The sequence below is a fragment of the Podarcis vaucheri genome (assembly GCF_965113315.1).
Source record: "Podarcis vaucheri genome assembly, chromosome: 1".
NCBI lineage: Eukaryota > Metazoa > Chordata > Lepidosauria > Squamata > Lacertidae > Podarcis > Podarcis vaucheri.
Genome location: NC_138759.1, coordinates 82,709,436 through 82,731,069, shown reverse-complemented (window position 1 = coordinate 82,731,069; position 21,634 = coordinate 82,709,436). Strand labels below are relative to the sequence as shown.

The 21,634-nt window shown below is 42.7% G+C and overlaps 1 protein-coding gene across 11 annotated transcripts in view; it reads left to right on the top strand.

The window, feature by feature from the left end:
• The window catches only part of DAGLA (diacylglycerol lipase alpha), an 88,610-nt gene that overhangs the window by 37,698 nt on the left and 29,278 nt on the right, over window positions 1-21,634 (top strand). For 7 of the 11 annotated variants that reach the window (XM_082220843.1, XM_082220839.1, XM_082220842.1 and 4 more), the window contains 4 exons: window positions 6,890-7,010; window positions 14,745-14,883; window positions 17,294-17,505; window positions 21,336-21,437. In XM_082220843.1, coding sequence (XP_082076969.1) covers window positions 14,789-14,883; window positions 17,294-17,505; window positions 21,336-21,437 — 409 coding nt within the window. In that variant the 5' untranslated portion in view covers window positions 6,890-7,010; window positions 14,745-14,788. The remainder of the gene's footprint in view (window positions 1-6,889; window positions 7,011-14,744; window positions 14,884-17,293; window positions 17,506-21,335; window positions 21,438-21,634) is intronic. The other 4 variants (XM_082220837.1, XM_082220846.1, XM_082220845.1 and 1 more) reach the window with 2 other exon arrangements.

Sequence of the window (21,634 nt, the reverse complement as noted above, 5' to 3'; positions counted from 1 at the left end):
CAGGAAAACAATTACTCCTGATACTTAGCTTCATCCTTCCTCTAGGGTCTAATGGCCATGGGCAACCAGAGCAAGAAATTGATTTGAGAAAGCACACCACCTAATTTCACAGTGACATTCCTTCAAAGATGATGCCCAAGATTCTGAAAGAGAAGCTCATTTTTTAGATCAGCTATAGGCTAGAAAGCTGAAGACATTTTCTAAGGATGACATCACATCCTCCAAGGAAGAACAATCTCCAGATTGTGAAGATGCACGTTCTGAGACAGAAAGAGCTCTATTCATAGGCTTTAAAATAGCAGCCTGAAGATTGATGATGTTTTATACATGTTATAATTGCTGGTTTCCGCTTGAATCGGGCATGCTAAGTGCATGCCATCTGGAATACTTGTAGTCAGGCTGATAAAGATTGGAGGTTCAGCCATAAACGTGTCTTATCTGGCAAGCTTGTAATGTGGAGGGCAGGGGGCACAGAATGTACATTCCTTTTGTAAAAAATGAGATCCAGGGGCTTGTTGTTAAATAAATAAACTGTAATCATACATTTCCAGTTTATTGAGACTATGTTAAAAAAAATCTCCAAAACTCCAACAGGTTGTAGAAGTGGACACACTTTTGAAATTATTGTTTTTCATAAAGTACATCCTGACAAAGAAAAGTACAACAACGATAGGAGAGGACATGTCTTTCATGCAGAAGTTCCCAGTTTCAATCGCTGGTTTCTCCAAGTAGGGCTGAGAAAGACTATTGCCTGGAACCCTGGGAAGCTGCTGCCAATAAGTGTTGGTGGTGCTCAGCTAAATGATGGTCTGCTTTGCTTATAATGCAGCTTCCTATGGTCCTCCTATCCAGTTTCACAATGGCTAGCAATTGAGTTTTCTTCGGGTGCAGCTTTCATATATAAATTCAATATATAAACAATAAATAATAAATTCCAGGTTCAGACATTGCACTAAGCTAACCCCTTCACAGTTTGCTTGCACCTTGCATGAAGGAAGGAGCGAAGCAGACTCTGGCTGCATTCATCAGCTAGTATACACCTTGTGTACCTTATGGCTTATGGTTTAGCGTTAGCATGTGAAACTGACGGGGGGGGGGGACGACGGGACAGCTGGACATCTACCTATCCATTTGGACTCTTAGGTGACTTCTCTATCTCCAGTACTAACCTCATGTAGTTGCATACTATTCACTTACAGAAATGATCACTGGGTTGAAATTATCCTCCCCCTTTATTTCAGCTACAGTTTTTCTCTGCCCTTCCTTATTACTCGCCCCATCCTTCATCGGGCTTTGCATAATTAGCATTACAAAACTTCAGAAAACTATTCTAGTCAAACAAATAAAAACAGTGAAAGGACTGCATGGGTGAGGGGTGCTGAATTTCCCTTCCTACAACTTCCCAAAGCCACTATTCTCTTTTCCTAGCTCACTTTCACAATTAGAGAAGAGTAACTGACTACAGAGTGTTGGGAAGCCAGAGTGTAGCTCTCTCCTGAAAGTATGTTAAAATTAAAGCAATCTTATGTACACCCCTCTTTATATGTGAATGAGGCAGATATGTGAATCATGGCTCCAACATGCCCAGTTTGGCTCTGCTTACAATGGCTGGATGGCATAACAGTATTAAGGTGGAGTATAGGAAGTTATTTTTAAAACTCCAGGGCAGTTTTGCCAGCACTTTGCAATGAGCAGTTTGAATTATTTTGTGGGTGGTAGGGCTATTTTTCCATTTTCTGAAAAGGGGAGTCTTAATAAATGATTAAGTAAAGGGATATTCATGGACTGGTCTGATCGTATTTACGTGTTATACAACCCTCTTATTGCTGCATCAAAATAATACGGCTGGCCATTTCTAGTTAGCAGGTGGTCCAGCCACCACAGGGTTGACAGAGCTGTCGGTTTGTTATGCCTTAAATATGTCACATTCAGCTTAATGTCTGATCTGTGGGTGGAAATGGCAAATGCATCAGGAGAGCAAATCACTTAAAACCACAGATGTCTCTAGCATGCTGTCACTCTCTAGCTTTGTGTAATTGTTGGCACCACAGTGGAGCAGTGGTTTGGACACTTTGGTTTGGTTTTCTGTGGTCTGTTAGTGGAGTAGTATGCAAAGTACACAAGGGGTCATGCAGGTCTCACTTCTTCCCTTTGGCCCTTATCCAGCTACAAATGTGTGCATCAGCCTTGGCTGCATACATACAGTCTCTGGTCAGATAATTGCTGGTACCATTATTCTGCTGTTTTGGGCGGAGAAATATTATATCCAGCTGCTCCCCTGCTCATCTCCCTCTCTTGAACAGTTCCTCAGGACTGCCGCACAGTTTGATGCACACAGTCATAGCAACTGAGCAGGGGAAGGAACCACAAGCACAGCAGATACTTGTGAGCACGGTTCCTCAACCACATAGGGATATGCATGCTGAAGCCTTCCTCCACCTACGCCTCTAAGCTTACAAACATAATTCTATTTGTATACCACCTTTCTGCAGTTCAAACCATGCTCAAGGCGACTTGCAACATGAAAAAAAATACATAACTACAACATAACAAAAATAGAAACAATAAATAAAACATTAAAAATACACAACCAAACTGAACAATTACCACATAAACCACAATATCTAAAATAAAGATACAAAAAACCAACATCAGCAGGTCCCCCCAACAAAATCCCCTAGCCCAAGAGTCTGTTTATCAGCGTCAGTTTCTGTACCTGTAGTGAGTTAAAGCCCCACCCTCTGGGAAAAGGTAGGAAAAGCCCTGCAAGGCAGGGAGAAGGTCTTCCAGGACTCGCAGGCATTTAGCATTAGCATCTGATTCTATTTGTAACTCTCAATTTTTCTCCTATCACTGATTTGTCTCTGCTCTATTTCCTAGTTGGTTTGCATGAAAGAAGTGGCCACACTCTGATAATGTGTTGTGGTAAGCCTCATGCTCACATGTCACACACAGCCCTTTCCTCCACCCGCAAGAGATTGACAGCTTCCAGTTATTATTTGGAAACAACCCGTTCCCTACTTCTGTTCTAAACCTCAAACAGAAGCTTTAATTCTCTTCCCCTTATGCACAAAGAAGGAAAGAAGAGGAAGGAAAGCCTGTGAGACAAAAACTTGCTATGCTGCATTCTGAATGAAACCTATATATTTGTAAAGACAGTGCTTGTTTATATTTGGGGAAAAGTTCACTGTATCAGTCATCCTGTCTATGTTCTATTGGTCCTTACTCATTATCAAAGTCCCTTTTTAAAATAAAAAGTTGAGTTTGCATGCAGTCATCCATTGCACCCAAAAACTGTCCCAATGAAGGGGAACCCCTACTGGGCCTGGGTGTGTGCATACATTGTGTGCTGAAGCTGTAACAATTTTCAGAGACTTGAGCAAAACAGGAGTCTACTTCATCAAATGTTTGAAGTGATAAGTTGGCAGGTGATGTTGGGAAAGATGGAGGGCACAAGGAGAAGGGGACAACAGAGGACGAGATGATTGGACAGTGTTCTTGAAGCTACCAGCATGAGTTTGACCAAACTTTGGTAGGCAGTGGAAGACAGGAGTCCCTGGCGTGCTCTGGTCCATGGGGTCACGAAGAGTCGGACACGACTAAACAACCAAACAACAACAACAACACATGGTTGTACAGAAAAAATAAATCTATAATGAGGTCATTGGGAAATGAAATGTAAAAAGTATAGGCTTTGACCATTTTTATTCCATTACACATGTTAACTTATCAATGACAGGTTGTTTGCATTATCATCAGCACTGCTTTGTCAATGATCACTGTACTTATTTTACATAGCTTTAAGCTTTAACGTAACTGTCATAGCCTTTTTTTTTTGCATTTCATTTCCCTCTGACCTAACTGTTTACATTTTTTTTCTATATATGTTCCTGACAGCTTAGGATAAAACCTCATGCATCTGATGAAGTTGACTCTGGTCCATGGAATCTTATGCCATAATAAAGGTGTTAAAACCTAAGGTGTCACAAATCACTCTTGTTTATTTTGAAGATGGTGATTGAGTTGAAGGTTTAGCATATTTCTGGCTCTGACTGCTTCTTTCTTCAGAATCTCTAGGTTCTTGACTGAAGGAGGAGAGCCCACCAACTCAAAGGAGTTAGATTATATTGTACAAAGGTGTCATTTATATCCTTCTCCCTCCTCTTCCCTCAATGTATGCTCATCCACCCACACTATAAGCTATAGGCTATTTCACACATTCTCACATCTTGCTGCCACAATAGTCTTTCTCCTCTCATGGATACACAAATACCACCTGATCTTCCTTCCACATGCACCTATTAACAAACTCCCCCTCAGATAATGACCATGTTCTCTTTCACACATACATATACATGTGCACTCTACATCTCTCACTCAACTGCTGCTCATGGCAGACAGATTGCAAGGTGGACATGTCGTTTTATGAGTTTTATATTTTGGTAATTTTAAAACAGAACATATAGTTTGGGAATGGATGTTTGCTATTGTTTTTGTCATTGCTAATCAATAATGGAAATACAGGTGCACCATGATGTTTCTTTTCTCTATGCTCATCCCAGCGGTTATTCCTCCTCTGGTTACTGCGGTGGATACACGACCTGCCTGTCTGTGTCCAGACATTATGATTGTCTGCAAGTGATTTCCACAATGCAGAGTTAATGTTGCCAGCCTTCAGATCACATTTGTAGACACCTTTGTAATGCAGAGTTGGTCTGCCAACAGGTCTGGCGCCTGAAACCAGCTGCTCGTAGAGCACACCCTTCAGATCCTGCCATCTTCCATTCCGTGGGCATGCTACCCCATCACTGCTGCCTCTTCTGGCTGGCTGGGAGCAGGGCACGGAGGGTTCCATGCCCTGTCACCGCATGGCGCTTGAATGCCTGTGCTTCAGTGGTGGGGACGGGGCGAGTGTGGAGGACTTCCTCTGTGCTCCCCCAACCCCTGCCACTGAGGGGTGGGCACTCACATGCCGGGTGGGGCAGGGCGGTCCACTTTGCCCTCTGGTCCTTGCTTCTGCCCAACAGGCCAGGGCCAGCTCGTCATCAGGCAAGCAGGCACTTTTGTGCCAGGTGAGGGCACAGAGGGTGGAGAGCACCCTCCATGCTCTTTCCCCATCAAGTGTGTGAGTGCCTGCCCACCAGCTGACGGGTGGGGGCTCGAGTGCCTGGCAGGGCATGGAGTGTGCTCTTCACCCTCTTCACCCTTTCCAGCGCACGGGGCCCATTCATCTGCTGGCAGGCAAAGAGACCTTCTGTGCTCGCCCAGGGGGCTTGCACGCCAGGCACATACGGGGGGGGGGGAGGGAGGAGGCTCTTGCTTTGCACCCCACTCAGATTCTGTGCCTGGGGCCACAGCCCCAGTGTGGGTGTGGTGGTTAAGAGCGGTAGTCTCGTAATCTGGGGAACTGGGTTCGCGTCTCCGCTCCTCCACATGCAGCTGCTGGGTGACCTTGGGCTAGTCACACTTCTCTGAAGTCTCTCAGTCCCACTCACCTCACAGAGTGTTTGTTGTGGGGGAGGAAGGGAAAGGAGAATGTTAGCCGCTTTGAGACTCCTTCGGGTAGTGATAAAGTGGGATATCAAATCCAAACTCCTCCTCCTCCTCCTCTTCTTCTTCTTCTTCTCCTCCTCCTCCCACTACACCACTGAGTCACACCACTGGTTCATCATTTCTGGTATTGGTTTCTCCAGGGTGTTAGGTAGACATCTTCATTCAACTTGAGCTCTTTTGATTTGAGATGCTGAGAACTCAACCTGAGACCATTCTAATGGAGAAAAGCACTCACAACACTGAGCTGCGTGAAATAGTGCACTAATTCTAGGACATCTGGAAACCCAAATGAAAACTTGGGAATAGGAGTTGCAGCTGCACTGTGTTTGTTGGGATTGTGATGGGGCAAGGTGACAGCAAGGTCAGTGGACCTCTGAATTAATAGCAGTGCTATTCCACAGGTGAACACACACCTGCTAGATGCTGTCACCACAAACCCACAGCTCACCCATCTTGCTGCAGCCTTTCTTTGCTCCATCCTTGTCCTAGCAAGGGCACTTCTGCTCTTCCTTCCCTTCATGAGCTGCTGTTGGCTGCTTTGAACTCACAGTGTAGCACTGTATATCCCTTCCTTAGGAATGAGTAGCTTTGGGCTGGTGTGCTAACCTAAGGGCTGCATATGGTGTCTCTTATATCTAATGGGATATGCATAAGCCAATTTCCGTATCTTCCTGTTCTCAGCTTCTGTAGGTATTGTGCTTCTGCAGCGAATGCCAGATCTAGTAGCATTGTGGATTTAACTAAATCTCCCTAGTTTTATCTGAAATCTTGTGACTTTATCTGAAATCTTGTGGCCTCGTTCTTGTTCTTTTTCTTTTTCAGCCTTTTGCTCCTACAGTTCTGTCTCTGATGTAATCTGTTGTAGGGAAAGAGGATTTCTGATATTTAGGAAGGATTTAGAGTGTTCCAAAGTCATTACAGTGCACTCAATTGCTCTGATTTGTCTAGTGAAAGAGGTGCTGCTTCTCTGCTGCTGCACTTGCTATCTGAGAGCATTCTCTGTCCCTTGGTGTTTCTCTCATGAGTGACAGCATTGTGTGCTCTCATTCTCAGTCCTTTCTCCCATAATTCATAAGTCTCCTGAGAGCAGGAAATGAGGTCACTTCCTTCTAGAGTGAGATCAAAATGTAGAAAGAGGTGGGGGGAGTCCTGATTCACACATGCTTTGCTTGAAGCAGCTTCAGTGGAATAAATGAAGGTTGTGTCTTGGAGGGAGGGACCTGTTGTGATGGAGGTAGTGTTGATGCTGCTGTTGCTGCTTCTGGTGATGCGGATGACTGGCTTTGTTGGCAGACAGTCACCAAGCTGTTTTCCCCCTCCTGCTTGGGATTTTCAGTGGTGCCAGGGCGAGTATGCTGATTCCTCCTTCACTCATGAAGACTCCGTCCATGGACACGGACTATCCCAAGAAAGCTTCTTGGGACAGAAGAATGTGCTTCTACTGGACTACATGCTATGTAAGCATATTTTATTCACACACACTCCTGTTTCTGTTTGAGCCTGGGAACCCAGCTTGTTTAACAGTGCACTTGAGACATTTTAAATGCATTTCTGTGCAAATAAGTGCCTCCCCATGACTTCATAAATACACGCTCTAATCCAGGTGTAAAGTCCTTTTCAAACACTTGGTAATCCTTTACTGTTTTAAGTAGTCAGGACATGTACTCATCATCACAGCAAATTAGTTAATTTATACAATTTGACTGCACTATTCTACATAATAGGGGAAGATAAAGTGTGGTAACGTATTATTTCCCATCCTTTTAATGCATGCATGTGGAAGAATTGGGATTCTAATGTGTGTTAGTGATCATGAGTACAAGAGTTATATTGATTCCAGGCTACTTAATTAATCTAGAGTAACATGATATGATACCTTCTATGTGCTGCCTTATTTCTGCTTTCTTCCAGGACTCATAATTGCAGGTCCAGTGAATTTTGAGTGCATCTATCAATTCCTGATTTTTTAACTGCTCAAATAAAAAAACATGAATGAGCTGCCTCTTAACTTTCAGGATAACATACTTTTTTCATTTAGCTCTTATGCTGCCTATGTACCATATGCTTTTTCATTCTCAGCTGCTACTGTTCTTACTCTTGACTTCCACACTACCTTCAATAGTTTGGAGAAGAACAGGTTCAGATGCCTGTCATATAAATAGTAGGCTTGCTAAGGTAAAATAGGTAGCCTATTCAAAGTTACTTGGTTTTAAACATGAATCATTCTTTGTTCATATTTTCTGTGAGATTTCATTGCTGGAAAAGTTTCATGGTTGCAAAATATAATACAGGAGGTAGAGTCCAGCTAATTGCTCTAGACGGAGTAAGGGAAGGCTAGTAATGCTTGCCAATTTTTTTGGGTGGGAAGAGGTATTGCTGTGTAAAGAGAGAATGAAAGATATCACCAGGGATTTTCGCTAGAGCAACTTGGTACCAATTCTTCATAATGGTACCAGTTCTTCAGGATGGTACCAATTCTTCATAATGTCTGCAACTTGATGGGTTAGGTGAATGAATCTCAAATTAAGAAATCAGCCCCTGCTACTCAGTGAATGCAGATCTGCCCTTTACAATTAACTTCATAAAAATGGGAGGACATACATATTTTCTCAGAGGGGACAGAAGAGGGACAAGACAAAAAAGATAGCTTCCTTCCTTTTCCCTTCTCTCTAGAATTCTTCTCTGTCATCTATACTTCCTTACCCAATCCAATGAAGGAGAGCCACTCTCAGATACTTGGATGTGTATCTAATTGTACATCCTTATGGGGAATAAGGGACGCGGGTGGCGCTGTGGGTAAAAGCCTCAGCACCTAGGACTTGCCGATCGCATGGTCAGCGGTTCGAATCCCCGCGGCGGGGTGCGCTCCCGTCGTTCGGTCCCAGCGCCTGCCAACCTAGCAGTTCGAAAGCACCTCCGGGTGCAAGTAGATAAATAGGTACCGCTTACCAGCGGGAAGGTAAACGGCGTTCCGTGTGCTGCGCTGGCTCGCCAGATGCAGCTTTGTCACGCTGGCCACGTGACCCGGAAGTGTCTCCGGACAGCGCTGGCCCCCGGCCTATAGAGTGAGATGGGCGCACAAACCCCAGAGTCTGTCAAGACTGGCCCGTTCGGGCAGGGGTACCTTTACCTTTACCTTTACCTATGGGGAATATATATTCCAACGGTGCATCTACACTCAGATGTACATTTGCATGTTCATCTCATTTATCCTCCTGTTTTAAGCTGAAAGAGAAGATTCTTTCTTTCATTTCAAAGGATACTGTTTGGTGGCAGGGGTAGCTGTGCTTGGATGTTCAGCTCAAGGTACAATATTTTCTCTGGGAGGGCCCTCAGATTTAAGAAACAAAATGACACTTAATTAACCTGGAAGGTGTCAGGCACACTTTCCAACAGCATTTTTGAGAATTCTCTGAAACCACTTCACCAAAGTTCCTATGGTTTGAATCTTGGAAGTAATGCTTAGATCATTTGAATGTGAACCTTGTGTAAAACAACAACATTATATGATAATTGTAGATAGACGTAGAAAGTATATTGGTGCTTACCACAAGAGTGCTTTGAGAAGCAAATCCTGACTGTGATGCATATAGTAGAAATGAGATTATTTAGGTGTTGCCCATTTTGTTAATTGCTTAAGAGAACAATTAAAAAAGATCAAGTCTGAGGTGCATTGATAGCAGCAATGAGTGTGCACTCTCTCTCTAGCAATACTCCTGGGACAGCAACAGAATCAAGATGCCGGAGGATACGGAAATAGAGTAGCTCAAAATTATCAAAAATGTTGGGCCTGATTGAGACTTATTATAGATCATGTTCAGGTCCTTCTTAAACTATATTATTAGTGCTTGGTGAAGTCATCAGGATGGATTATAAATTGAGATGTAGCCAGGCAGGACTGAGGAGAACTAAGATGCTGTGGACATCGGGAAGATAACCCCCCTCCTTGTACCTACTCTTGCCAAATTGTTCTGCGAAGAACAGAGGAAGTACTACTGGTGTGAATCAGGAAGCTAAGCTATTTATTCCTGAATAGAAATGGAGCCACTTTCAGCTGTCAAATCTGTTGCAAATTTTTCAGCTGAGAAAGGCTCTCTGGTTTATGTGGAAGGCTTGAGTTCCTACTGCTAGATTTAGTAGGCAGACCCTTCAAGGTACCTCAACTATCCTTCAAAGCAGCAAAACCTCTCCTAGGCCTGATAGTCTCTTGGAACCTGTTCAGACATTGAAGAGGACATTGTGGACAAGTGATGTTCATTTTCAGAAAGAAACTCAATACCAGTACAACCAACCTGGATATTTAGAACAGGGTAGTGACTCCACCCATGAAGCAGTACAAAAATCACCAGTTTTTCAAGGACACATTCTGCGGGGAAAGGCCATATAGACAAGTGCTGTATGCTTTGACTTATGGAGTTGAGAATTACCGTATTTTTCGCTCCATAGGGCGCACCGGACCATAGGGTGCACCTAGTTTTTAGGGGGGGAAATAAAGGGGAAAAATTATTCCCCCCCCCAGCCGCAGGACTGAGGACGGGGGAAGCCCGAGCTTCCCCCGACCCCAGCCCCCAGAACAGATTCAGGAGCGGTGGCAAGATTACGCACAATTTCGCTGCTGCTCCCAGAGCTTGTGGGGCTGGGGATGGGGGAAGCCCGAGCTTTCCCCGACCCCAGTCCCCAGAACAGGCTGCTATCCGCAAGCCTTCGGAGCCCGGCGGGAACTCACGCTGTGCTCAGAAGGCTTGCGGATAGCTGCCTGAAGCCTGGAGAGTGAGAGGGGTTGGTGCACACCGACCCCTCTCGCTCTCCAGGCTTCAGCGAAAGCCTGCATTCGCTCCATAGGACACACACACATTTCCCCTTCATTTTTGGAGGGGAAAAAGTGCGTCCTATAGAGTGAAAAATACAGTATATTGTAGGGATTAATTTGAAATTCATCACCAGAGTTTGTGAGTAGGAAAGACTCTATGCATAGGCCCCAACTGCAATGTTGCCATTAACAAGCTTCTGAGAAAAGGAAGCACTAGAGAAGCATCTGGCCATTAAATATCCAGAAATATTCAGGGGGACTTGCCAAAGGATGATCTGGGCTGGCTTCAGCACGTGCCTTCGGCATGTATGCCTGTGGCAGCTGTGCCTGGAAGCAAGCAAGGGCTGACTGAAAACCACAGCTGCCACTTGCTGCAAGGGCACTGAGAATAGGCTCTTTAGACATTGAATTTGCCTGGAGCTGCTATGCAAGCTGGGTTTGGGCAACTCACAGAGCAATCTGTTGTATCAGTTCTAGTGTTTCACAAAGGGGTATAGGGAGATCTCTTCATAAGCTGTGGGGAGCGGGGGGTGAAGTATAAAAAAAATTCTGATTGTGATGTTCAGGCTAGAGGAAGTTTTTGAACAGTTGCTTGGGTGAGCAGAGAGCTGGGTGAAGAGAATTATTGTACAGCTGCTGTCCACAGAAAAATGAATCATTCCTTATGGCCAAATGAGTTAGCATAATTACTGTTTCTGGGTGGATAAATTATGGACCTTACAGTCTGATATTCTGATATTCAGATTTAGACTAGTAACGCTCTTGAATTTTGTCTAGTATCCCAGTGTGACACTGGTATCTGAGATGACTGATGCCAGTGGTAAAATGAATTATATAACTCAGAAGCTCTTTGAATATCCAGCCCAAGGTGCTTGCAGCCAAAATATTACTTGTAGGATTCCCTCCAGCTGTGAATGCATTCCCATTTCTATTCTAGGAGAAGTCTGTTATTATGGCCACAAAAGTATGACATGAATCTGTGAAGATCTCCTCCCCTGCTATTCATTAGTGGGATCTTCTGCTGAATCTAAAGTCTTCTATAAACAGAAGGAGCTCTTCCACTTGTAGAAGGCTTAGTATCCAAGCCAATGGATTCAAAAGTCTCAGTGTCTAATTGCAGTCATAAAAATAGCTGATAGCAAGATTTTAGATTATGTGCATCATGTTTTGGTTCATAATGCTAAAACTGATACACTTTATAACTGATGTGGCTAACCTTCCTGTTGCAAATCCCATAACCTGACTAACACCTTGCAGACATATGGGTAGGAATTTCTGCTTTAATAACATCATGGGCATACTGTATATGCTGGTCTTGGAGAACCAATATTAAAAGCCTTCCTGTTGTCCTGTGGGTTTTTTGGTTGTGATTCAACATCCATTTCCATGCACAATCCTGTGAAGATATGACAGAGATGTCTGTGCACCTTGTTTACCACACCTTGAAAAGGTTAACATTTGACAAGTACCATACATATTTACTCTGAAGTGAGTCCTACCTCATTCAGTGGAGCTGACTTTCATGCAGGGATACATACATTTGTATGCTTAGACTTCACTGTCAAAACTGGAAAAACTTGAATGTTTGTCATGTATGACAAACTTCAGCTTCCTGATTGAGTGGATCTCTTTCTTCAGAATAATCATTCTGTAGAAAAATTGCCACCCACCCATTCAGGAAGCTCCACTTCATTGGTTTTGACAGGCTGTGTTACAGGCTGGAATTTGGGTCACAAGCACCATGCTGTAGCAGCTGACTCTCCAGAGGACCTACTGGACCAAAATGAACAAATTAATAGGTGCCAATATGGATACGAATTCCAGAATTTTTTTAAAGTAGGTTAGCAGACTGGTCGAGCATTCTTGCCAGGGAAACAGTTTGGGAATGCCAACCTAGCATCCATACTTCTTTGCAAGTGCAAATGCAATTTAGAGTCTGAATACCTTATAATAGTTCATAGGACTGGCTTTAGATTATGTCCCCAAACCCAAAATTTCAGTGCTTTTATCCTACGTGTAATATGGAATAAAGTCGCTAAGCTACCTGTTAGAGCTTCCACAGGCATCTAGAAAAGATCAGTAACCAATACAGAGCTCTGTAATAAGATTCCCACTAATCTTGTGAATTGGAATCCAGTGAGCATGGGCTTTACTCCACTTTCAGCTAATGCTCACCTCCCTTCATCTATAGCTGTGTTTCTTTTGATCCTCCTAATGCCTCTTTTAAACATTCAGGTGTTGCATCATCTGTAGCTCTGAATAGCAGTATCAAGAAAGTTTAGGAATCTGCATGCCCTTAGGGATAAACTCCAGAAGAATAGTCTTTTATCAGAATAACGACAACAAGCCCATGAGCATCTTTAAAAGTAACACATTTATTGTGGCATGACCGCCTCATCTTCATCATGTTCAAGGAGATGGCACAATATTATTTTTGCTGGGCATGATCAAACATTCAAACCATCAAAGCATGAATAAGGAAATCATCCTGACAATTACTGCAGAATCTACCTAACCTAACCTTCAGTTTTAAAAGAGCAAGTGATTAGCTTTTAGTGGTTATATGAACATTTATAAGGGGGTTGGGAAGGGGAGACTCTCTGGCTTCTAAAGATTGCTAAATAGGCCCCGTTTTCTGGTCCTGGAGTGATGAAAGTAACAAGACTAGGTTGCAAGTGATTTTTACCTAACCCATTTCATTTACTGTACAACATTGTGAATGTTTAGCCTCCCTCTTCTTTACTAAAGGCAGCATGAATGCACATGTGACTTTGTGGCTAGGCACCCCTCCTTTCATATAATAATGTAATTTTTAAAGGAATGAAGAATCCTGCACAAAATCCTCCTGTGGGTGGCATACATGTGGGTCACTCACCACGGCCTCTCCAGTGGGTACTGAAGAGAGCCATACCAAATATACCTATGTCAGTAGCACTGGGTCATGCACCTAGAGGCTGCTTTCAGCTTTTGGAGGGCCCAGTTTGAATCTAAAAAAACAAACAATCTGGACGGCCACATTAATCAGAGACCATGGCAGTTCACAAAAATGAATTTGGCTTGCCTTATGGCCATGGGTTGAGAAAGAGACTTGGGTAGCCAATATGGTGTAGGACAGTGTTTCCCAACCACTGTTCCGCGGCACACTAGTGTGCCGCGAGATGTTGCCTGGTGTGCCGCGAGATGTTGCCTGGAGGGAGGCGGGCGAGTCCGGCGGCGAGAGGCGGGGTGGCGGCGGCGAGGAGCCAAGCCGCGCTCTCCTTCCTGCCTCGCTTTGCTGCCTCCTCCCCCCCCACCCCCAAAGCTTGGAGGTTCCCCGGCAGGAAGGAGGGAACTTAATCCTCTCCAAGGGCTGCGGAAAACAGACATGCAAATGGGGGCTTCTCAGCTCTTCAAGCGCCGCCGGCTTTCTTCGGGAATTACCACCCGCCGAGCCCAGTAACGCTGACAGGCCGAGCCGCGGGGCTTGGCAGCGCAGCCGGCAGAGTGTGGGAAAGGGCGGCCGCCACGCGCCGGGCAAGGCGAGACTCGACGGGGAGGACACCGGCAGCAGCGCCCCCCCCCCAGAAACCCGCTCCGGGCAGGTAATTCACAGAGAGTGGACAGAAGGAAGCCTTAAAGGGCTTCAGCCTCCCAGAGTGGCGGGGAATAATAATAATAATAATAATAATAATAATAATAATAATGATGATGATGATGATGATGATGATAATAATAATGATAATAATAAAATTCACAGGTGGTGTTTTTCTAGGTGAGGGGGTGGGGACTGTAATAACAAAAAAATCAGCTGTATATCAACCACTGTTTTGCAATGAGGAATTGCAAATAAGGAAGATCAAAAGGAGAATGTTTTTTCCTCCTCTCGTTCTTGCTCCTCTTCCTGGCAAAAGGGCTGCTGAGACCCCTTCTCTCTTGGGTGCCGGTGGGTGCTGTGACGTTGACGCTGCTGTGGCAAGTGCCTTTACTTAGCAGAGTGCATTCCCCTTTACACAGGAGGGGAGGGGAAAAAATTGAAACTTACACTTTCGTGCGTCCCTCCCGGCGTGACGCTGCGCGCTGACGTCACGGAGCTGTAATGGTGGTGTGCCTCGAGATTTTTTTCATCAAACAAGTGTGCCTTTGCCCCAAAAAGGTTGGGAAACACTGGTGTAGGAGATAGAATGTCCAACTGGAAAGGGGAGCCCTGGGTTGAAATTAAACTTTAAAACTGGATCACTACCTAACCTATCACTCAGAGTGGCAGGGTACAAATGTGAGAATTGTGTGGGGAAATTGTCTGAGATATCATTACAACTATTCTGTTCTTGGAACAAGTGAGCAGCCATGTTTTTGTGATGGCTGGAAAAACCTTGCTTAATTGCTATTTGTTCTTCTGTTTCAGAAGGTGAGCATTGTGCCTGGTGATCCTCCCCTGACCCATTAGCCATGCCAGGGATTGTGGTATTCCGTCGTCGCTGGTCTGTAGGCAGTGATGACCTTGTTTTGCCAGCCATCTTTCTCTTTCTCCTTCATACCACTTGGTAAGTGAAAACATACACCTGAGCAGAAAGCTTTCATGACTCTACTAATGAGCAGAGTTTTTTGTTCTGTTTTGCTACTCTTTTTTCAGTTATTGGTAGCATCCTGCTCCCCTATAAAAAGTGTCATTCAAAACACTGCATTTTTAAAAAAATCATTTCATAAAATGTATATGCTGCCTGTTTGTAGAAAAATCCTCAAAGCCGTTTTCAAAAAAGATAAAGCAATAAAATCATCACTAATCATTTATAACCATTGTTTAAAGCATAAAGTTGTAACCACAACAAAACAATTTAAAACTCATACAAACTTTCTAAACGTCTGATGTTAAAGCTCAGAATGTTGTCAGTAGGCACTGAAAATAATACAGTAAAGGTATCAGTTGGTGGGATTTCCCAAGTGTTGACTCATAACATCAGTCTTTTTTAGACTAATGCCATAATTCACATCATTAGAAAGGTAAGTTAATGCAGAATTTAATGCAACACACTGTGTTGAATTATCTTGATAAAACCATGGTAAAGTGTATTTCATACCTTCTCACCATTTCTGTTAATACGTAGTATGGAAAACTTTTGTCACAATTAAAGCCCTACAATGGCATCCCATGGAATTATTATTTTATTATTATTATTATTATTATTATTATTATTATTATTATTATTATTATAATATTAGAGTTTATCTACTGCCCTATACCCAGAGTTCTCAGGGCAGTTCACAGAATAAAATCAAGATATAAAACCACAAAATACATAATAGAAATAAAAACAACAACCCAATAGCCACCCCCAAAAAACCCCATTTTAAAAGCACATAGGATGTAAATCAGAGCAACCAAAGGCTGAGTTAAAAAGGAACGTTTTTGTCTGGTGCCTAAAGGTGTATAATGAAGGTGCTAGGCAAACTTCCCTGGGGAGAGCATTCCACAGACAGGGAGCCACCTCAGAGAAGTCCCGTTCTCATGTTGCTACCCTCTGGACCTCTCGAGGAGGAGGCACATGAAGAAGGGCTTCAGAAGATGATCTCAGGGTCCAAGTAGGTTCACATGGAAAGAGGCAGTCCTTGAGGTATTGCAGTCCTGGAATGAACCAAGGATGTTAGTTTGTCAGGTGTTATAATGTAAAACCAATATTGTATGATTGCTTCTTATCAGTTGTTCCTTGGTTGCTTCTGACTAACAAGTTTCTTTATGGATAACTCAGCAGTGGTGTACTGGGGAATCTACATGTTGCCACACATCTTCCCAGAGGGCAAGCAAAGTGATGAAAGTTGTGACAGCTTATTGTTTTACCCTTTGTCATGTGGGCACACTCATGTATCATGTATAATAAAATCATTATGTAGGCAAGAATAGTAATACCATATTGACATTATAATCTCAATGTAGAGTTTACAGCACCATGTGCCTGCCACATTTTCTTCTGCCCTCTAGTGACTACTGAAAGCATGTCCACGCCTTTACTATTCTCATTTTAAGACCTCCTGATGGCAATGGAGAAGTAGACAGATCTGTCAAAAGGAATTTTCTCTCTCTCAGTTATAGAGGGACACAGAATGTGTTCTGGGATGCCATCCAGAAATCTGCATGTGGGCGGAAAAAAATCCCCACTAGCTAAGCAGCAGCATTTTACTATCAAAGTAATCCCTAAACATATACCACAAATAAATGGATGACATTAGTGGAACAGTTGAAATTGGCTAAGTGTGATATTTGCCTGTAATCACAGAAACCCAGACCCAGGTGTATACTGAATATAATACCACTGATAGCATTCCTTTAGTGGCTGACTCTGGAAACTCTTGTCAAATTTATTTCATTAAAAGTAACAAGATAATTACATTGTGAATAAAATGTTAAAAGGGCTCTGATGCCTTTAGAGAGGATAACTGTTTTATTATGGGATGAGCTTTGATAGGCAAAAGCTCGTTTTATTAGATGTATGCAGTTGTGAATATGTTCAAAGCTAACTACCGTATTTTTCGCTCTATAAGAAGCACCAGACCACAAGACGCACCTAGTTTTTGGAGGAGGAAAACAAGAAAAAAAATATTCTGAATCCCAGAAGCCAGAACAGCAAGAGGGAGATTGCTGTGCAGCAAAAGCAGCGATCCCTCTTGCTGTTCTGCCTTCTGGGATAGCTGTGCAGCCTGCATTCGCTCCATAAGACGCACACACATTTCCCCTTACTTTTTAGGAGGGAAAAGGTGAGTCTTATAGAGCAAAAAATATGGTACTTATTTGTTTAGCGCATAAAATAAACTAAGCACTTCATGGAAACATTAAAAAGAGACATTTTCACAGACCTGCAATTATAATATTGCTGTTGACATTCTTTGAATACTATTTTTTCATGTATATGGTACCTTGAGGTTTATCAAGGGAATATTGTATGTGCTTATGTGTGGCAGGTTCATAATCCTTTCTGTGGTGCTCTTTGGACTGGCCTACAACCCCAATGAGACCTGCTCTCTCAACCTGGTGGACCACGGCAGAGGCTACCTGGGTATTCTGCTTAGCTGCATGATCGCAGAAGTCGCAATCATCTGGCTCAGCATGCGCGGCAGCATCTTGTACACAGAACCTCGGGATTCAATGCAATATGTCCTGTACGTCAGACTGGGTAAGAGACAGTGACCAAGGGACTTTATACATTTTTGAACTTGATGCAACCATCTGTTATACACTCAAGGGATTCCCCCGTCAGCACACAGATAAGCAGACACAAAACACATTCTTTTTCAGCCATTTAAATACTCTGCTCATTTAGAATATACATACTGCAGAGGAGAATCTCTTCATCCAAAGGCATTTTCATTGGTAGCACCAAGGATGTTTTTTAGTCTAGAAGCATCCTCTGAATGTTAAGCAGGGGAAAGCCATTTATAAAACTAGTTTTTGTTTCACTTCTACTACAGATGTGGGAAATGCAGAGATTGAATTTTTGCCAGATGTCCCCATGACGCTGCATAAATTTACCCTATGTAAACTTTTGATTAGTTTAATTTTTTGGATCCCTGTCACCTCACTTTCTTAAATGACAGAAGACATCATTTCATTTGTCTGCTTTTTAGCATTTTACATTTGTAATAACTACATTTACCATGCCATCCTGCAGAAATGCAGACACTGCATGTAACGATTGCCTTTCTCCATGTGCCTTGATACTTCTTTGGTAGAAATCTAATTCATGCTTAGCATGCACACAGCCAAACCTAAACCCACCTGCCCTGCTTGAGCACATAAGTTTATTTCTCCCCTTGCTTGTACACATGTCCTAAAACGTTTCCATTGATAACCCTCCTCTCTCACAAAATATTCTTTGTAGGTACTGGCTACTTAAAGGAATCTCTTCCACTGATGACGTGTGCATGGAATTTGCTTTGTCTTTTGAAGGAGGTATAACCTTTCCCTACAGTCTCCCTCAAGACATCCTGATTCTCAAAGATGTTACCAGAAAAAAAGAAACAGGCATTGCTCACTCACAACATTTTTAACTGGCCTTCCATTCATATCATATAGAAATAACTAGGCTTCCTCTGCTCTAGATGGGTGTTTATTTTTGTTGTCTGAGACACATATTTTTATTAGAATTGTATAAAAAGACATTGCACACAGGAAGGGCATCAACTCAATTCTAAACGCTGTGACATTGCTGCCTATTCTTGTTTAATTACTTCTTCACTGGATGTAATTTTTTGTAGGCATGGTTTCTCCTTTTCTGAGCCTTGCTTAAATAAGTTTGTGAATCCAAATTAAAACTGAGCTGAAGTGGAGGGAGAGGGGAGGAAAGCAAATAAAATCCTAGACTCACTCTAGGAAAGTGTGCAAGAAGTTCTCTCTCTATAACAATGCTTTCAGCTTCTCATCTTAAAAGTGCTTCTATCCCATGCTACCTTGCAAGCAGCTTTTGCAGTTTCTGAAGAACTTTTCTTAGTTGGTGGGTGGCAGCACTATTAAGAAATTAAATTATTCCCTCCCTATTCAGAAAAAAAACCCCTGTGCATAGAAAGGTTTTCATATTTTTCTCCTTTCCATGCCTTGAATTCATCCATTCAGTGAACATTAGTGGGTAGCCTTGCAGGGGCTGGAACCTCTTTTTTGTTTTGTTTCTTAATTTTACTTACAATATTTAATCAGTGAATATACAAAGTAGATGCTATCATTCTTTAGGGAAGCAAACTAGGAAAAGCCCTTTAAAAATCTGAAAAGTTCAGTTGGTACAGGGATAGAGTGCTATCTCTCATCGCTGATGGTGTTGGAACTACTGGCCAGTAGCAGCAAAATATTGAGGATTGCAGGTAAATATGATAACCTCAAAAAAGAGAGGCAATAGTTTGAAGGAGAAAAAATGGGGCTTTTCTCCACAGCATGAGCGGCAGCTTCACATTTGTTACAAGAAAAAGGTTCTCACATTACTTTGGTAGAGATTATTCCTTGGAGCATTTAGGAGTGGCTTATCAGTGTCGTAGTGATGCGGGTGGCATAGTGATGCGGGATGTCGTAGGGATGCGGGTGGCACTGTGGGTTAAACCACAGAGCCTAGGACTTGCCGATCAGAAGGTCGGCGGTTCGAATCCCCGCGACGGGATGAGCTCCCGTTGCTCGGTCCCTGCTCCTGCCCACCTAGCAGTTTGAAAGCATGTCAAAGTGCAAGTAGATAAAAAGGTACCGCTCCGGCGGGAAGGTAAACGGCGTTTCCGTGCGCTGCTCTGGTTCGCCAGAAGCGGCTTAGTCAAGCTGGCCACATGACCCGGAAGCTGTACGCCGGCTCCCTCGGCCAATAAAGCGAGATGAGCGCCACAACCCCAGAGTCGGTCACGACTGGACCTAATGGTCAGGGGTCCCTTTACCTGTACCTCTCACTGTTGTGCCACCGGATCTAACTTAACAGTGGCAAATTTATAAATAATAACTTTTGGGGAATTTTTTTTAAAAAGTAAGACACCCCCCCTCCCCTTCTTGAATTGAGGTGCGTTGCTGAGATGGACACTAGCACATTTTCTTCTTGAACTACTTTTTAAATGGCTACATGAGTATCCAAAAATACATCTTTTTTTCTTTAATCGCTTAAAAAAATCTTCCTGGACTGAAGAGAGGTAATGTGTTGCTCATCATGATCAATTTCTGTTACACGTCTGCAACAGTTACACCAAAATATATACACATCTATAGCTGCTATGCCACTCACACTTTAGCTGTTTAGCTTGAAGTGCTGTGAAAACTTAGAAAACAGGTTTTTACCTGAGAATGGAGTGTGACATTCAAAAAAGAACATTTCAGCATTTTATTCAATCTTTTATTGATAAAAGGAATTATATGGGGGGGGGGATTGAAATTACATGCTACAGGTAGCACCTCCAGTCACTGAAAAGTTTTGTTAGACTGTGTAAAATGTCACCTTTTGATATCTGAGAACTGAGCAATGCAGTATGATAGCAATTATGTCTTATAAATTAGATATGTAGCTTAATGGGCTTTTTCTTTTACTTTCTTGCAACAGTAACATGTTGTTGTTATCTGCCATGCTCTGCTTTGAGTCAAAGTAGGGATGGGTGAGCTCTCTCCAGTTTGCCTCAGAGTTCTTTCCCCAAAATGAAAAACAAACACCTGGGATAATTTTCTGAGCCAGTCTGAGGTTGGGAAAATCATAGAACCATAGAATTGTATGAGCTCAAGCTTGAAGAAATTCATCAGCATCTCAGGGTCCAAGATTCTGCTGTCTAGTCAATTAGTATACAATCTATATTTCTGCATTTTGCCTCCCCCTCTTTCACCCCCCCAATTTATTTATTTTTTTTGCCAGAATCAGATGAAACTCATGTGTACCTGAGATTGCTAAAGCCAATGAGGAATTGAACTATATCATAGGTGGATTTCAGGAGAGAAATGGGATTGGGAGTATTTACTTATTTACAACACTTATAGTCCACCTTCACTAAGTGGTCCCAGGTTGGGGTACACATATATTATGACATCAGATCTAAAATACATAGCATCATAAAATATTTAAGACAATTCTTTCAGCTGTTCTGTCATTTTAGTGGTTGGAGTGGAACAGAGGAAGATTTTATGTATGAAACTCTATTTCCTGTTGCTGCACTACCTATCTAGAAATATGTCCATATTCTTAGGAAAGTATTTGTTATGATGCTCAATGGGGATGAGGGAAAGATTTGTTTTTGCTGAGAGATTTTTGGGAGCTTTCCTTGAGCATTAGTATAAAATGCTCCTAAATGTAATTCTTTTTATGCGGTTTCCTTGAAAAATGGGGGTGGGTATGTTTAATTGAGCTTAGACAAAAATCTGGTTTTGCTGGAAGTGAAATAATAAATTGGAATGGATACATGAGAAGTGCTAACAAGAAATACTGTGGTGGTCTCTTGACATCTTTGAAACAAGGTATTCATTAGAATAATGCTGCTATTGTGCACTATGTTCTTATTGTTTCAGCCATCCTGGTGATTGAGTTTATCTATGCTATTGTGGGCATTGTTTGGTTAACCCAGTACTACAGCTCCTGCAATGATGTTACTGCCAAGAGTGTCACTTTGGGTGTGTATTTGAAGGTTTCTGCATGAATTCACTTTCTGCCTATAAAAATGTACCCACCCTGAATGTTTTGCGGATAGACTTAACCATTGCACAAACTTCAATTAGTATGTATGGATGGAAGGACAGTAGCTGTTGTTTTGCTGCCTGACTAGGTATTGTATGGATTTTTGCAATTGCTCTGGAAACCAGTGCAAATC